We start from the raw sequence: 16,700 nt of genomic DNA on the forward strand, positions 1-16,700 counted from the left end.
CTAATGCCTTAAAGGTTTCAGATTCAAAAGGCAGAAATAACGAGCCTGCCCAGTAGCACAGTGGAGGTTCTCATGATCTGTGAGGTCAAAATGTGGTCTAGCAGCCTTTTCAGAGAGGTTAGTTGAGAGGGGTGGTTTTACAGAACGCTGCAGTTGCTATCACCATCATCATCATCATCGTCATCAAGGAGCAATAATCAAATAGCAATTAAGTGCCTAATTTTTTGTAGCACCTCATAAATCAATGTAGGGGGGCTTGTTCCCTGGGGGAGCTACTTTGATGAGAAGCAGCAGTATAAGAGGCCGGAAAGTCAAAGATTGGGGAAAGGCAGGCGTGGGGCTGAGGCAGAAGGCTCTTGCCAAACCATTCTGCCTCAGTTCCTGATTTTTCACCCTGCCTCTCCAAGCGCGGGAGTGGAGGATCCTTTCCCTCCTACTTCCTCCTTTGCTCTTTGCTCCCCCCCGTCCCCCACACCCCCCCCTCCCCCCCCCCAGTTCTCCTTTTGCTTTCCTCCTGGAGCAGGGCTGATTCTGAAGCTTGGCCGCAGCCCCTACCTGCCGACCCACCGCCTCCCGGTGCACTGGAAGAGGACTGAGAGCCCTGAAACCCCAGCGGGGCAGGAGCCAGCGTTCTGAGCATGTGCGAGCAAGCCAGGGGGCTAGGGCGGATTTGGGGGGCTGACTTCAGGTCGCCCTAAGCACAAAGCGAGAGAGCGGTGAGAACAGGGGCGGGCGACACTGCCCGGAGAGGTGCCCCTGCGCCCAGGGCGCAGCGACTGCGCCCTACCCTCCGGGCGTGGGCGAGTTGGCCGCGTGTGTGCCTCGCTGTTTGACGCGAAGACTAGCCAATCAGGGCGGGCGGCCCAAGCTGCCATGTGACGGGCGAGGCGGCCCCTTTCCCCAGCGCGGCCAGAGGGAGGAGAGAACCGGGGCTCGCCGCGAGCCTTCGAGAGCAGCGGCCGCGGAGGAGGCGGCGGCGGCGGCGGGCGAGAGCAGCGGCGGCGGCACAGGCTCGGGGCCAGCCGGGCGCGCATCCCCGGGCGCCCTGCGCGGTGGAGAGCTTGGCGGGCTGCGGGTGCCGCAGGACAGGAGTGGACAAAGCAAGATGGCAGGGATCTTAGCCTGGTTCTGGAACGAGAGGTTTTGGCTCCCGCACAATGTCACCTGGGCGGACCTGAAGAACACGGAGGAGGCCACCTTCCCGCAGGCTGAGGACCTCTATCTCGCTTTTCCCCTGGCGTTCTGCATCTTCATGGTGCGGCTCATCTTCGAGAGGTAAGAAGGGCTGAAGCCCCTCCTCCCCTCCCCCTGCACACACACACGCGCGCACACGCACACTCGCGTGCTCTCTGGCGCACGCCCCCGCGCCCCCAACGCTCGCGTTCACGCTTCCCAACCTTTGTGTTCGGGGAGGGGTTGCTGACCCCCCTGCCCGGCTGGCTTTCTGGGAGCCAGAAAGGGTCTGGCTTGCCACGGATTTCCTCCCGGGCGCCGGGGAGGAGCCGCGGATCGTTAGGGTCGCCCCCTGTCCTCCTGGGCCCTGCTGTTTCCTCCTCCCGGCGAGGGCAGACGAACAAAGGTGAGCGGTGGTCTGGCTGGGGACTCGCCGCACTCCGCGGGGCTCGGTCCTCTCCGCCGGCGCGCCACGCAAGGCTGCCAGGCAGGGCTTCCCGCCGGGGCCCCCGCCACCCACCTGACAACCAGGAACGTTCCGGACTCGCGGCCCGGAGGGAGGAGGAACCGCGCACACTTCAATCTTTACGCTCCGGCACATGGATTGTAGGGGTTGTGCTTCAAAAGAATTCGCTAGGGACTTCTTGGCTTCTGGTCGCTGTTTGGTTTTTATCCGTGACACTATCAGGCCCACAGTCCTGGCAAATAGGGGATAATAGCATTTCAGGTCATTAGCGGTTTCTTTAAAATAGGATATGACAGGACGGGTGCACATCCTGCAAATGGTCATATTAAACTGATAACCCTGTCCTATGAATAATTATAAACTTCTTTTTTGCTATTCGAAGGCACTTAAAATTTTGAGGAATTGTCATGCAATTGTATAGTTTCTCGGTTTGGTTGGATATCTCCATTGTGTCAAATACAAACTTGTGTTATTCTCATGGAATCCGTTTTCATCACGAAACTAGATTGTGCCTGCCATGCATTCTCTGGGTGCTGGTACTGAAAGAAAACCGGGACAGCAGCACACTTTTTTTCCCTTCGTAACAGAAAATACTGTCTTCCCCTTTCTTGTACCCTCCCCTTCCTCTGCCCAATTCATCAGTAAAAGGCTGAATTTCTTAGATCACAAAGTAGAGTTTAGATTGCATTTCTCGCTTCCACTCCGCCTTTCTTCCCCGCCTTCAACTCACCTTGGTTTTGTTCCTTAAGCTTTTGCTGGTACCTCATTTGCTGTTCCTCTTTGCCTGAAAACCGCTATTGAGGATGGCAGAACACGTCTTTTGAGTCATTTGCTGCTGGAAGAGGCAACAAAGCTTCATGAGGACAAAAAGTATCTTTTGTTTCAGAAAGGTATATTTTTCACTGGACAATATTGCTGCTTGAAAACGAACTCAGCTGTTCGCCTGCAGAAATTGACATGCACAAAGCAACAGACTTAAAGACCTATGCTTAAATTGTTGGAATCTAATACAGATGTGTCATTGATCCTATACAAAAAAGAATCAAGAAAGTCACAGCAATGCTGTGACTTACTGTGAAAAAGTGGGTGTGTTTGCAGGTGTAGAGTTACTTCTAGAGCAAATGTTTGGTTACAGAAAATATGGACTCTATACAGTTCTGCAGTCTCTCCAAAAACAAGCAGACTCAGGGATAGCAGGTTGCTCTATGTTGGCACATAGTAGGGGATCTACACACAATTGCTGAATTCTGATAAATTGTGTCTGATAAATTCTGGCTGGGCTCACTTTTAGATAGCTAATGCATTTGAAAGAGATGTGCAGTCTTATGTGTTGGAGAACAAAAGCATGATCTGTGCACAAAAAGCTGAATTTTCCTGACATCCTCCTTCTCTATGCTGATTCCAGGCTGTTCACTGTGTTTAAAAAAATTAATTTGTTAGAATGGAGATGGCTTGGTACTTAGATTGTCTCTACCTTTAAAAAGATAAACACTAATGTAATAGTTGAAAATCGGAAGTACATTTTTCCTCTTTCTAAACATTTTTTATTTTCTTTCTTTTTTTCCATAATCCTATGACTCGACTTACAGTTTACATAGAGGGGTGAGCTGCTTTCAATTGTCAGTCACAGCAAATGTCCTCATATTGATATAAAGTGAGTTGGTCAGTTTCCTTCAGGCCATTGATCTAAGTAGAAGAGATTTAATGGCCTGTATGGAAAGTGAAAGTTTATGGTTAATGTTCAGAATAATAATCAAATATGGCACATATGTCACAGAATGCTACTGACTTTTGGAAGACTGTCTACTTTGTTTCTTCCTATGACAGCTCTGTCTTTAACCCTTCAGACCTTTTCAATTCTCTGAAAATCCACAATTTAGTTGTATCTACTGTTAGAAGTTCTGCATGTTTCTCCTTTTCTCAAACCTAAATGACATATTCTGGGATCCAACCTGTGACCTTCATCCCAGTAGCAACCATCAAGGGCCTGAATCAATAAAACAGAACCATTCAATATTATCACTGCTACAACTCACTTTCAATAGCCTTCTAGCATATTGAATATACATCCTTTTCTTTTGCAGCATTCTATAATGTATATGATAATTTTAAAAGCCTGTTGTGAATCCCTTTGTAGAATGAAATGCTTTTGTAATAGGAATAATTCTCTCAAGATTCTTCTCCTTTTATGCTTTGTCATTTATTTCAAAGCTGAGACCATACCTAAGAAACACCTGTTTATCCAAGTTTTTATTTTACATTAAGTGAAGTCAGTAATGTCCTTGTTGAGGCTAAAATCGTGAATTTGAATGCCTTCTTCTCAGTCTTAGGTATTTCTCTCTACGAAGAGAAACATCAAAGAATTGACTGAATTGGACTTTGCCCAGTTAAACAGTCCTGTCTTTTTGTTTTCATCCTGGCTGTTGGGGTGTTGATAGTGGAGGCATTGGTAGCTAGAACATGTCGCTTTATGACAGCATATGGACAGCAATATGGAAGCCCAGCATGGTTGGTAAAAAATGGGGCAGCGTAAGGTCAATGACTTTTGGCTGAGTCTGTGAAGATCTCAAAGCTTGGTGGTTTTTAGCATAGCCTTTACATCATACTTAACTCTGGGTAACGACCAGAAGGACCACTGTAGCGACCAGTTGATTGACAGAGTAAAGTATGTGTGTGTGTGTGTTTTTTTTTCCCCCAACTGGGCTGTTTCTCTTAGAATAAAAATTGTATACCGTTACATTATGTTGTTAATTTGATCACAAAGAACAAAATTTTATTAATAATATACCATTGTCATCTATTTGATTTATTTTTGATTTAATGCTTGTTTAGATTCAGTAAGCCATCCTCAGGAACTATAATAAATGCTTCTTCCAACTTTACTTTTTCAAAAATGTGTTTTGCTATGGTATTTATAAATGTGGAAATCGTGCTGATTCTCTGTTTAGAAATAAAAATTTTTTGAGTTATTGTTACAAATGTTAACTTTAATGCTGTGGATTTAGGAGAGATGCAGAAAGTGTAGATCAGGAATCAGAACACTCAAATTCTAGTCAAAACTTACACTGGGGCAGCCTCCTAATTTATCTCTGTTTATTTTCTCATTTATGTGTAGAGGCAAATGGCCTTTGTAACTTGTTGTTTTCACCCTTCTGATTCTTTGATTCCTGTGGATCTTCTGTGCTTGAAGATTACTAATTATTATCTGATGAAACTTTGAAGTGGCTGAATGTCTTTTTTTTTTTTTTTTTTTTTTTTTTTTGAGACGTGTTCTCCCTTCATCAACAAGGCTGGAGTGCAGTGGCATGATCACGGCTCATTGCAACCTCCACCTCCTGGGCTCAAGCAATCCTCTCACCTCAGCCTCTTGAGTAGCTAGGACCACAGGTGCATGCCACCATGCCTAGCTAATGTTTTGTAATTTTTTGTAGAGATGGGGTCTCCCTGTGTTTCCCAGGCTTGTCTCAAACTCCTGGGCTCAAGCAATTTGCCCTCCTCAGCCTCCCAAAGTGCTGGGATTATAGGTGTGAGCCCCTGCACCTGGCCAAGAGATTTTTTTTTTTCCCACAGAAATATTGTAGTCAATGGTTTTGTTTCTTGTATTTTTCAGTTGTGTTTTGAGTCAAAAGAATAATTTGGGCTGTTATCATTTATGCTCCAAAAAGCTACAGTATTTCAGAATAACCAACAAAGATTCTACAGAGAAAGCAATTGTTGGTTTCCTTAAACCTCTTTTAGGTAGAACCCAGAGTAGGCCTGGCACCTCTTGTGGTGACTGGGTAAGAAGGAGAAGCTAATTCCTGCCAGATTGGCTCTCAAAATGCTAGGCTATGTGAGGAGTGTCATCCTTCGCGAGGCTGACAGCAAAGTCTGGCTTCACTCACTCAGCCCAAGAATCATCTGCTGTCCCAAACCTTCAAGAAACGACAGGGTCTCAGTTGTGTCTGAGGGAATGTCTGGCCAGCAGGCTTTTTCTTTTAGATTTATTGTCCACTAGCCTTGGGTGAGGCCTTTGAGGATAGTTGCGAGAGAGAGAGAGAATGAATGAGAATGTGTGTGTGTGTGTCTATGAGAGAGAGAGAGAAAAAATGAATGAGAATGTGTATGTGTGTGTCTATGAGAGAGAGAGAGAGAGAGAATGAATGAATGAGAATGTGTGAGAGCATGTTCTTGGTTGCTGATACTTAGGGGGAAACGAGGGGCGTGTGTGAATGACTGCCAGGAAACAGTGGGGGTATTAGGTGAGGTTCATTACTGAAAGAATTTGTTCCTCAGTGTTCCTATAGTGTACCTTGTAATGAAGAGACTGATCTGCTATATTTTTAAAGAGTGTTTGAGAACAACTTGCATACAACCATGGTTTTCTCATGCAATCAGTGCTGGATATTAAACCCTATGAGTGTTCCTTATTTAGCTTGTTAAGTTATATGGCATGATTCACATTGAAACTATGGATACCTGCTTTGCCAGAGACTAGTGTGTGAGGCAAGAGTGGGCTTCAGGCCGGGTGCGGTGGCCTGAGGCTGCAGTGAGCTGTGATTGCGCTGCTACACACTCCAGCCTGGGCAACAGAGTGAGACCCTGTCTCAAAAAAACAAAACAAAAAAATGTGGGCTGCAGACATAAATAGCTTCTCATACTTTCTGAGTGGGATAGGAAGGTTGAATGACAGTGGATGTTTTGTTGGAAAACAACCTGAAATCAGAGGGTTGGCATTCTTTGCAGAACTTAGTACAGTTTTCTCATCTAGTAAAATAAAAAGTTTTGAATTTTCACAGTGCAGTAGTTTGGCTATTTGTTATAGGTTAATTTGTGGATAAAAGGCATAACATTACTGTCAAGGGGCAGTGCCTTAGAATGGTGGAGGAGGTAGGTGAGATAATTTTAAATTATCGCAATGATCTAATGTCATCTAGGATTATGAAATTAATACCCTGAGTTCACTTATGACTTCTCTGTTGAAAGTATTTGAATTCTCTATGGACAGGGCTAGTTTTCTCTTGGATTCCTAGTTGTAAAGTGTTTCAGAAGTGGTTGCTCTTCTGTGATGGGGAAGGACAGGTGGCAGCAGAGGGAAAATGGGATTTCAGGTGAGTTTCTTCCATCAGCATACCAGTCAGACATTGCTGCACTATCCTCAGGCTGCCCTCTTGTATTTTACTAACCTGATTAAACCTTGGTGCTGAACACCAGAACCGAGGCCCGTGTTGTATATTAAAAGTTTCAAATGTTATTGCATACACTTACATTTCTTCCTCTTATCACCAGGTGAAACCAGATTTTTTATTTATTTCTTACATAGTCGGGACTCTCAAAATTATAGTTTTTTCCTCGCTCATCTTCTTTTGATTACTTTCTTAAATACCCTTGAGTCAGAATACTGGGGTTCCAGATTGTATGTCTAGTTGTGTCACTTAATTTTTCTTAGAAACCATTTTTCATTTTTTTTTAAAGGTAAACAGGATTGCCTCGTATAGCACAGTGATCCTTTCATATTAGCAATGCCTTGAGAATCTTTATTCTTAAGATTTTATTCTTTGGTTTCTTCCCCCTGGCCACCTTTTAAAAATGATTTCATAAGCTTTTTTTGGTCTCTCTTTCCTGACACCATAATCTTTATTGACACTTTATATACTGTGGCATGATTGAACCAAAAGGGTGATTATTTTATTTATTTACTTGTTTTTGGGGACAGGGCCTCACTCTGTTTTCCAGGCTTGAGCGCAGTGCCATAATCTTAGCTCACTACAGCCTTGAGGCTCAAACAACTCTCCTACCTCATCCTCCCTGTAGCTAGGACTACAGGTGGGTGCCACCATGCCTGACTAATTTTTAATTTGTGTTCAGTAGAGATGGTGTCTTGCTTTGTTGGCCAGCCTAGTCTCCTGGCCTCAAGTGATCCTCCCATTTCAACCTCCCAAAGCACTGGGATTGCTGGTGTGAGTCACTGCAGCCGGTCAGGGGGATTCTTACAATGTCTGTTTGGGGTTTCTTGTTACTAATGCTGTAGATGTTTGGCTGCATGGTCTGAAGCTATGACTTGGTGCTTACTATTTATTTTGTTTGATGTTTGACTATTTTGAATGACTGCCATTTTTAATGAACAACTTTTAAAATTTTGGAAACAATAGTAACAACTAATATTTATTCCTTAATGAGTTTATTACTTTACATGGTTTACTTTATCTAATCCCCTGTCAGGCCCTGTAAGGTGGATACTAATTTTTCCCCATTTTATGGATGAAATTTAGGATTGAGAATTTAGGAAATACACTTAACTTTATATAACTTAAAATAGCAATGTAGGAATTTGGAACTAGGTTTCTCGATCTAACAATTTTGGTGATCTCCTATTTTAAAGTAAATATGAAATCATGATATATATATATGTTTTTATATTTAGCCTTTTGCCATTTAATGATATAATCTGAATACTTTCCATGTAATTGAACTTGCTCAAAAATATTTTTAATGACTATACACCATTCTATACTATAGTTATACCAGAATTTACTTAACCAGTGTTCATATTTTTGTTGGGTATTTAGTCCATTTCCAGTTTATTTATATGTCTTTTAATTCTTGATGATTTCCTAAGGAATGTTTCCTAGAGGTGGCATTTCTGAGCCCAAAAGGATAAATATTTTAGTGTTCTTGATGGATACAAATTGCCAAATTGTTGTCCAGAAAGATTATACCCATTCGTATTTCCTTATCAGAATATAGGTTATTATCATTGGAAAAAATATGGAGGCTGAGCACCGTGTCTCATGCCTGTAATCCTAGCACTTTGGGAGGCTGAGGAGTTTGGATTGCTTGAGCCCAGGAGTTTGAGACCAGCTCGGGCAACATGGCAAAACCCCATCTCTACAAAAAAATTACAAAAATTTACTAGATGTGGTGTTGCTCACCTGTAGTCCTAGCTACTTGGGAGGCTGAGGCGGGAGGATCACTTGAGCTTGGGAAGTGGAGGTTGTAGTGAGCCGAGATCACGCCACTGCACTCCAATCTGGGCGCCAGACCATGATCCTGTCTCAAAACAAAAAAATTTTTTTTGCTTTGAATTGAAAAAAATGTTACTGTTATGATGTGTGTTCTTATATTGCTTATGATAAACTTATTTCAAATATTTATTAATAATTGGTATTTCATTTTCTGTGAATTCAGGTATATTTTCTTATGGGGATGAGGAGATGTAGTTTTTATCTTTTTTCTGTAAGAAATTGATGACCTTCAGGTTTTTTCTTTCTTTTTAATGCAGAGTGGTCTTATCTCAGTCTATTTCTCTGATCACATATTTATACTTTTTTTTTTTTTTGTGACAAGGGTCTCACTCTGTTCCCCAGGCTGGAGTGCAGTGGCGAGATCTCAGCTGCTGCAACCTTTGCCTCCCAGGTTCAAGAGATTCTCATGCCTCAGCCCCTCAAGTAGCTGGGATTACATATTTTTAATAGAGATGGGGCTTCACCATGTTGGCCAGGCTAGTTTCGAACTCTTGATCTCAAGTGACCTACTTACCTTGGCCTCCCAAAGTGCTGGGATTACAGACATAAGGCACTGCGCCTGGCCTTACACTCTTTTATTTATTTCTTCCTCCCGACTCTTCCCCACATGCTAAGTCACCATCATCAGGAAGGGAGCTTCTCAGATTTTAGATAGTGGAAGGAATACACTCAAGAGGATGACGAAGTATCTGATAGTAGTACTTCATTATGGAGAGTGAGGCAGAGAAAAAGGGCTGGGAGGAAGACTGAGGCATCAAGAATGAATGGGTCTTTATGAGGGAAAGAGGGATAGAGCCTAAATTAAAAAAAAAAAAAAAAAAAAAAACTCTTGTAATAGATTATCTAAATTCTGGGTGAGTGAGACCCCATGTCAAAACAAACAAACAAACAAAGACTTACTATTATTAGACTAATCACTAGGGAACTACAAATCAAAACCAGTATGAGATAACGATTAGGATGGCTGCTATCAAAACAAAAAAACAAACAATAACAAGTGTTGGCTAGGGTAAGGACAAATTGGATCTATTGTGCACTGTTGGTGGGAATGTAAAATGGTGCAACTGCTATGGAAGTTCCTCAAAAAATTAAAAATAGAATTGCCATATGATACAGCAATGCTATCTCTAGGGGTATACACCCAAAAGATTTGAAGTCAGGGTCCCAAAGATATATTTGTATACCCGTGTTCATCATTCACAATAACCAAAAGGCAGAAGCAACCCAAGTGTCTATTGATATATGAACAGCGAAACAAAATGTGGCATGTACATATGTCTCAATTTGTTTGGGCTGGTACAACAAAATACTGTAGACTGGATAATTCATAAGCAAGAGAAATTTATTGCTCACAGTTTTGGAGGCTGGGGAGTCTGAGATCAAGGTGTGAGCAGATTTACCATCTGGCTAGGGCCCACTTTCTGGGGTCACAGATGGCACCTTCTCACTGTATTCTCACATCACAGAAGGGGCAAGGTGGCTCTGGGGTCACTTCTCTAAGGTCACCCATCCCATTCATGAGGGTTCAGCCCTTGTGACCTAATCACCTCCTATAGGCCCTACCTCCTAACACCATCACACTTAGTTATTAGGTTTCAACATGAATTTTGGGGGGACACAAACATTCAGACCATAGCAACATACAATAGAATATTATTCATCTTTAAAAATGAAGGAAATTCTGCTACAGCATGAATGAGCTTTGAAGACATTATGCTTAGTGAAATAAAGTAGTCACAAAAAGACAAATACTGTAGGATCCTACTTATCTAAAGTACCAGAGTAGTCAGACTCATAGACACAGGTAGTGGAGTGATGGTTGCCAGGTGCTGGAGGGCAGTGCAGAGTTTCAGTTTTGCAAGATGGAAAGAATTCTGGATGGTGGTCTTGGTTGCACAACAATGTGAATGTACTTAATGACATAGAACATGCACTTAAAAATGGTTAAGATGGTAAGTGTTAATGCTATGTGTATTTTACCACAATTTAAAAAAAAATCGAAGATTGGCTGACTTTAAAGGTCACTAGAAATTACTGCCTTCATTTTCTTGGCTTGACATTTTTCTAGTTAGGAACAAACATCCCAGTTCTGTTGATCTCAGTTCATCAAGCACTGCTTTTTTTTTTTCTTTTTTTTTTTTTTTAAACTGCTTAATTCCCTTCAAATCTAGGAGATCGCCTCTTCTTTTCAGAATCGTCTGGCATGGGTGGGTGGGAGGTGAGGGCTGATAGAAGGAAGGTTTTAAACCCAGAGAGCTCTTAAGTATCCTGTTTTTTTTAGAAGGCACTTGAACTGAACATATCATTTCAAGTCCATTTGTTAATATGACAACTTAATAATAGTAAACTGGCTGCATGTATAGAAGAGGAGAGCAAAGTGTCTTTAGAAAAGCACATTGCATAGTTTCAGAGGAGCCTAGGATTAAAGCCAAGTCACCTGGTAAGTACACAATCCCTTTAAAGCAAACCAGGATAATGAGATAAAACTCTCCTTAGCAGCCTAGGCCACAGGTATATCCTATGGAAGCTCTGGGTGAGTGAAGATCAGATTTCATCTTGCTCCCTAGCTTTCAGTTTAATTTTCCATGCATTTTACAAGCAAATGATTCAAACACTTGAATACTTAAATGTGATTTTTCTCAAACGCTGCATATTATAAAAACAATCTGATTGGAAGCAGTCAGGTACATGTTCTTGAACAGTAGTTTTTGAAGTTTATTCTAATGTTTGATCATTGTACAAAATACTGCTTTCCATAATTCATCTGTAAGAATGTTTTGGGCAGTGCTGTTTTTCTTTTTTCTTCTTTTAAAGGAGAACTTCCTTTATCTCTGTACTGGTCTTCAAAGTGGACTTCTCTTGGACCACTCCTGCCTTCTATTCCTACTTTTGCTTTTATTACTATAATTTAGAGTTGGATTGTGGGGCTTGTTTTTGACAAGGCTGAGGTTAGAGATACACAAATGGTTTTTAATTGCAGGAGAGACGCATTCCTTTACTAGGTAACCTTTTTCACACAGTGACCTAAGAATAATATTTGTTTGTGACTTGCCATTGTCTACATAAATGTCACATCTTATCTTTGAGATTTTCAGATTACAAAGCTACTGTTGCTCTCCTGAAGCTGTGATTAAGATTGTATTTTCTTTCTTTCTTTTCCTCGATTCCTCCCCCACCCTCCTTCCCTCTCTTTTTTCTTTGTCACTTCCTCTCTTCTTTCTTGTTATTACTGGTACAGACCCTTTATTAAAGACACAGGGAAGTCTTTGAGAGAAGAGGAGCAGCATAGAGTTAAGAGTGGGGGAGGGTGTTTAGAAAACTATCTAAAATCTTGTCCAGGGACAGTTTGGCAAGTATCAGAGTAAAAGCTGCCAGCTGGTCTAAGTGGCCCTGTAGATCTTGTTTTAATAGCTCACCATTTCAAAGCAGAATAAAGTAACTTGGTGGTTTAAGCAAAGTGGCAGTTTTGGACACAATAGCTTGAGTGAAGAAAAACTGAGAATGAGGCAATCAGTCATTTGAGCTTTATGGAAAATGGGAGACGAAAAGGGCTTTGTATGTCAGAGGGTGTGTGTACATCTTTGAGTGAATGAATAGACTTGATAATAGTATATTTAAATTATGTTGCTATTTTGTTTATCTATTGCAATTAATAGACATGTATATTTCTAGCTATAATTGAAAGGAAAATGGGTGGGATATCAGAAAGATTACGGAATTCAGGTTTAAATTCAAACCGTGCTGTTTATCACCTGTGCAGTAATAGACAACGTATTCTCTCAAATTTGGTGTCCTCTCTTGTAAAATGGAGAGTATGCCCCTTTGCAGTATTGAGCACTCTCTGCAAAAGTGTACATAAGGGGATTCAATGAAACCTGGTTCTTAAAAATACACATTGTGTAGAAAATAATTGATACCAGAGTACAGTATTTAGTATCTGCTTGAGAAATACTGTTCTGTAATTTGATTTTCTAAAATAAAATAAATGGGTATATGTGTGGGGGCCCAAGGACATGGGGTCAGGGTACAGCTTGTGGAAGCAGTAGGGCCTATTTACATATTTGATGCTGGACCTGGAGGATTTACTTGTTCTATTGAAGAGTAAATATTTAGAGTTTTAGACAGTCCCTGAAACCCCAATCTTTTCAGCACTGTGCCCGTTTAGGGAGGAGGATGCTTCTAAGCCTTTTCTTAACAGTTAATGATGTGGATTGTATACTGGGGACCTGTGGAAAACCATTTCTAATGGTGGAGTATTAAACAAGTGGGGGGCCTCTGTGTGCCACTGAGAGCCTGGCCTCTGCTCTGGCTTCTGTGCCTTTGGAGAGAGACCCCCATTCCCAAAGGTGGTCTCCCTCTGGGTGGAGTTTTCTCTGGAAGCTGCCTGTCAGTGATATGCAGATATCTCCACCTACTTACTGCCCCTGGTCTAGCCCCGATGATAGTTGTTTATTGCACACAGTCTCAAGGGAAAATTGATTGGGTCTTTGACCACTAGTAATGGCGCACATCAAGTTTGGCATTTATATTGACTTAAGACCTGGGCTGTGTTTTGGTCCTGCCACTTGCGAGCTGCTGGTCTAGGGACAAATTAATCTCTGCAAGCTCAGTTTTCATCTGAAACTCATAGGGTTGCTGTGAGGATTAAATGAGATAATACATGCATTGTGTTTAGGGCAGTGCCTAGCTCAGTGAAGCAGTGCTTACTTGTTCTTCAGCTTTATTCACACACATACACGATCACTTTCTGAGTGTTTGTTGGAACTCTTATTTCCAGCAATGGGACTTCACTGGCCTTATCTTTACATCATAGACGTTTACCATAGACCTCATTTCTGTATAGATCCCCATTGGGAAAATGGGGAAGTTAGGGCTGTCTGTGTACAGAGTTTTACTTTCCCTATTCTCTTTTCCCTTCTCTCTCTTTTTTTTCCTGAGGAAGATTTTATTTCTTCTTCTTGTAGCTGGCAGAAAACACCCCTGGCAGTTTAGTGAAGAATGGGGCTGTGTCCACTTCACACTCATGTAATGCACTTTGCTGAGGGTGTACATTAATATCTAGACAGCTCAGAAACATTTTTCCTAATAAGAGCCTCCCAGAAATAGGATAACCTCAAGACAGACTTTTATTGATTTATTTCAGAATTTTAAGCCTAGTGGATTATCTTAATTTGGTCCTTAAGAAAAAAAGAAATTTAGTCTACTGACTAAATTGGGATCACATTTATGAAAATGGAAACATTCAAAATTAGCTGAAAATAATATATGTAGGTATTTTTTTTTGTTTGTTTAAGAGAAATAAACCCACACCCCCAAATTGGAACTTCCATGGGCGTGAATGTGGCGAACCTAGCCTGACTAAATTAGTTCAGAAGGAATTTGCACCTGCTTTCAACTATAGGCACTTTTCCAGCCCTGCATAGTTTAAATATAATTTGTAAGTAGTTAGCCATGTAAATAATTTAACAAACCTGCTCATTTCTTAAGGCTTTGTTAGAGACATCTTAGGGTGATGAAAGAGGACATTTGTGGTGGGTTGTCTATTAAATGAGGAAGTAAGGCAAAGATGAAACCACAATGCTGTATAACGACAAATTACTAAAAATTGCCCGTTTTAATTCAGTCATCATTTAGGGTCGTAGACTTTCTACTGAAAATGGAAATTGAAACTTACTCATTCAGAGATCTACAAGTCCATTGTGGGTTAGACAACAGTGGTGTCCTGAAGTGGGGAATGGTGAGTTTGATCTGCTTTGGGTACATGCAGTAAGCGATGTATTAGCTGTAGAGAATTTTTAAAAATTGGTTAAAAGTTAGTCTTTTTATTGGCACAATGTGAAGCCAATTATAAACACAGAATTGACAGAAGTGATAAAATACTCCTCCCCACCAGGCACGCTGTTCCTACCCACCCCTACAATTGCAATACTGCTATCAGACACTGTTTTATGGCACAGGTGACCAGAAGACCACACTGAGAAATACTGGCAGAGATAAAAATACTACTCCACCTCCCACTTTAGATATGAAGATACCCAGCCTGAAGAGATGAATGAAGTGACTTGTGCTCTGCCACTCACTCAGGTCCTGGCAGAGCCTGGCTGACCTGGAACCCTGGCAGTGCCGTTATAGAGTTACCATCTCATTCTGATTTGTTTGAGACTGTCTCAGGAAATGCCAGTCCAGGGAAAATTGAAACAGCTGGCCACTCTACCTGACTGCTCAGCCTATTAAACCCATCCTGAGGTCAGGGCAGTAACTCATGCCTGTAATCCCAGCACTTTGGGAGGATCGCTTGAGCCTGGGAGTTTGAGACCAGCCTGAGCAACCTGGTGAGACCCTGCCAACTCTATCAAAAAAAAAAAAAAAATTAGCTGGGCATAGTGGTATGCACTTGGAGCCCCAGCTACCCCAGTGGCTGAGATGGGAGGATCGCTTGAGCTCAGGAGGTCCAGGCTGCAGTGAACTATGATTGCACCATAAGAAATGGCTTCTCTGTTTTGCCCTAAGGGTGACTTAGAGTGTTTGTGGGAAGAAGCTTCCTTGGTGACTGAGGGGTGTTGCCTGCCCCCACTGTCCCTGTACCACATTTTGTGGCTTTTTAAAAAGGTGATTAAAAGGCTCCCCGTTAAGTATGGGTTGGAGCTCCTGAGGGCAGAACTGTCTACAGATAGCCAGGGTCAGTTCTTGGTGTGCTAATTCCTCCTTTGCATGCCTGTGTTACCGAGACCATAAACTTTTTTGTTTTCCTTCTCCTTTCACCCAGTGTGTGTTAAGTCTTGCCTGTTAAGCTCCCACACTTAAATGGCTGCTTGCAGAATTGTAAAGAGACCAGAGAGAGAACAAAAACAGATATGCAGGTGGTGGTTGTTAACCAGACAGGATTTCTAAGGAGGGTTCAGGCAGTCAAGTGGTTTTGTGTATGTGTTTTATGTTCATAGTTTTGAGTTTTACAATGTGTGAAGCTTTCTTTTGGCTAGCATTAGGTATAGTTTATTTGAAGGAATGAGGCTCCTGAAATAAACATGCAGTAAACTATAACTTAGAGTTTAATGAGAACAGTGCCAGGAAATTCCAGCTCCTCCCCAGGTTGCCTCCCTCAGAGGCAGGCGTTAGCTATGGGTCTCTAAGCAAGCAAACAGGCTTACCAGTGTCAATACCTGTGGTGTCCCTAGGGGCCCCAGGCTGTCCACACCTGGTGTAGTGTCAAGCCATATAAGATTGGGCAGAGGGCAAGTAGTAACCAATTTAGGACCATGGCTTACCACTTATTTGACTGCTGGATCCTATTTGCCTAGTGCTTTCACATCTTGTTACCTTCCCCTCTTTCCCAGAACCTGCTCTGTCTTAAAAGTGTCCTGGGTAAAAGGAATCTCCTCATTGGGAAGGGGATCCCTTTTACCTTTTGGCCCTGAGCCCAGGTTACCAGATGGTCTGTTTTCTCACATTTCCCAGGGTAATAATGAGTTTGGGGCAAATCCACTTGCATAGTTAATAAGAGCTTTCACCTCAACTTTTGCGAAACTTTTAATGTTATTTGTGACATACTACTTTTTAGTTTTTTGGCATTTAAAACTGTAATAAATAGCATAAAATAAATGTTCTTTCTGTTCTCAAAGATAACGTCATGGTTTTAGGCTGTTTCTCTGATTTCTAAAAAGGAAATAAATTTGAGTTATTGTGTTCTACAACTTTAAAACAACTGTTTATTTTTTGGTAAGCTGTTTCCCCCCTTTTCAGAGTTAAAGATGAGACAAAAATATTGCATTTAAAGCAGAACCAGACCTGGGTAGCTGCTCTTCCCATCAATCGCCATTCCACTTTCCAGCCAATAACTAATCCTTTATTCAGGGATCAAATATAAGGAATTTCTGTCCTTTCAGATTGTCTAAAGCTTTTCTAAATTGAATGCACTTAGCTGCTAGAAACTTCCTACCGCCTTACTTTAAAAGCCAATTTGAAAGAGTCCGGCTGCTGCTCTGAATGAGAACTGCTAAAGTAAATAGTGTATGATTATATATTTTGGATGTTGAGAACAGGTTATACTTACCTTTGCA

At 41.9% G+C, this 16,700-nt stretch overlaps 1 protein-coding gene across 1 annotated transcript in view; it reads left to right on the forward strand.

Moving 5' to 3' along the window:
- The first annotated feature begins 997 nt into the window (after positions 1–997).
- Positions 998–16,700, forward strand: part of CERS6 (ceramide synthase 6) — a 312,767-nt gene continuing 297,064 nt past the window's right edge. The window contains 1 exon segment of the mRNA NM_001266123.2: positions 998–1,275. Within this exon segment, the coding sequence (NP_001253052.1) occupies positions 1,106–1,275 (170 nt within the window). The 5' untranslated portion in view covers positions 998–1,105.

Source organism: Macaca mulatta, chromosome 12 (genome assembly GCF_049350105.2).
Source record: "Macaca mulatta isolate MMU2019108-1 chromosome 12, T2T-MMU8v2.0, whole genome shotgun sequence".
Classification (NCBI taxonomy): Eukaryota; Metazoa; Chordata; class Mammalia; order Primates; family Cercopithecidae; genus Macaca; species Macaca mulatta.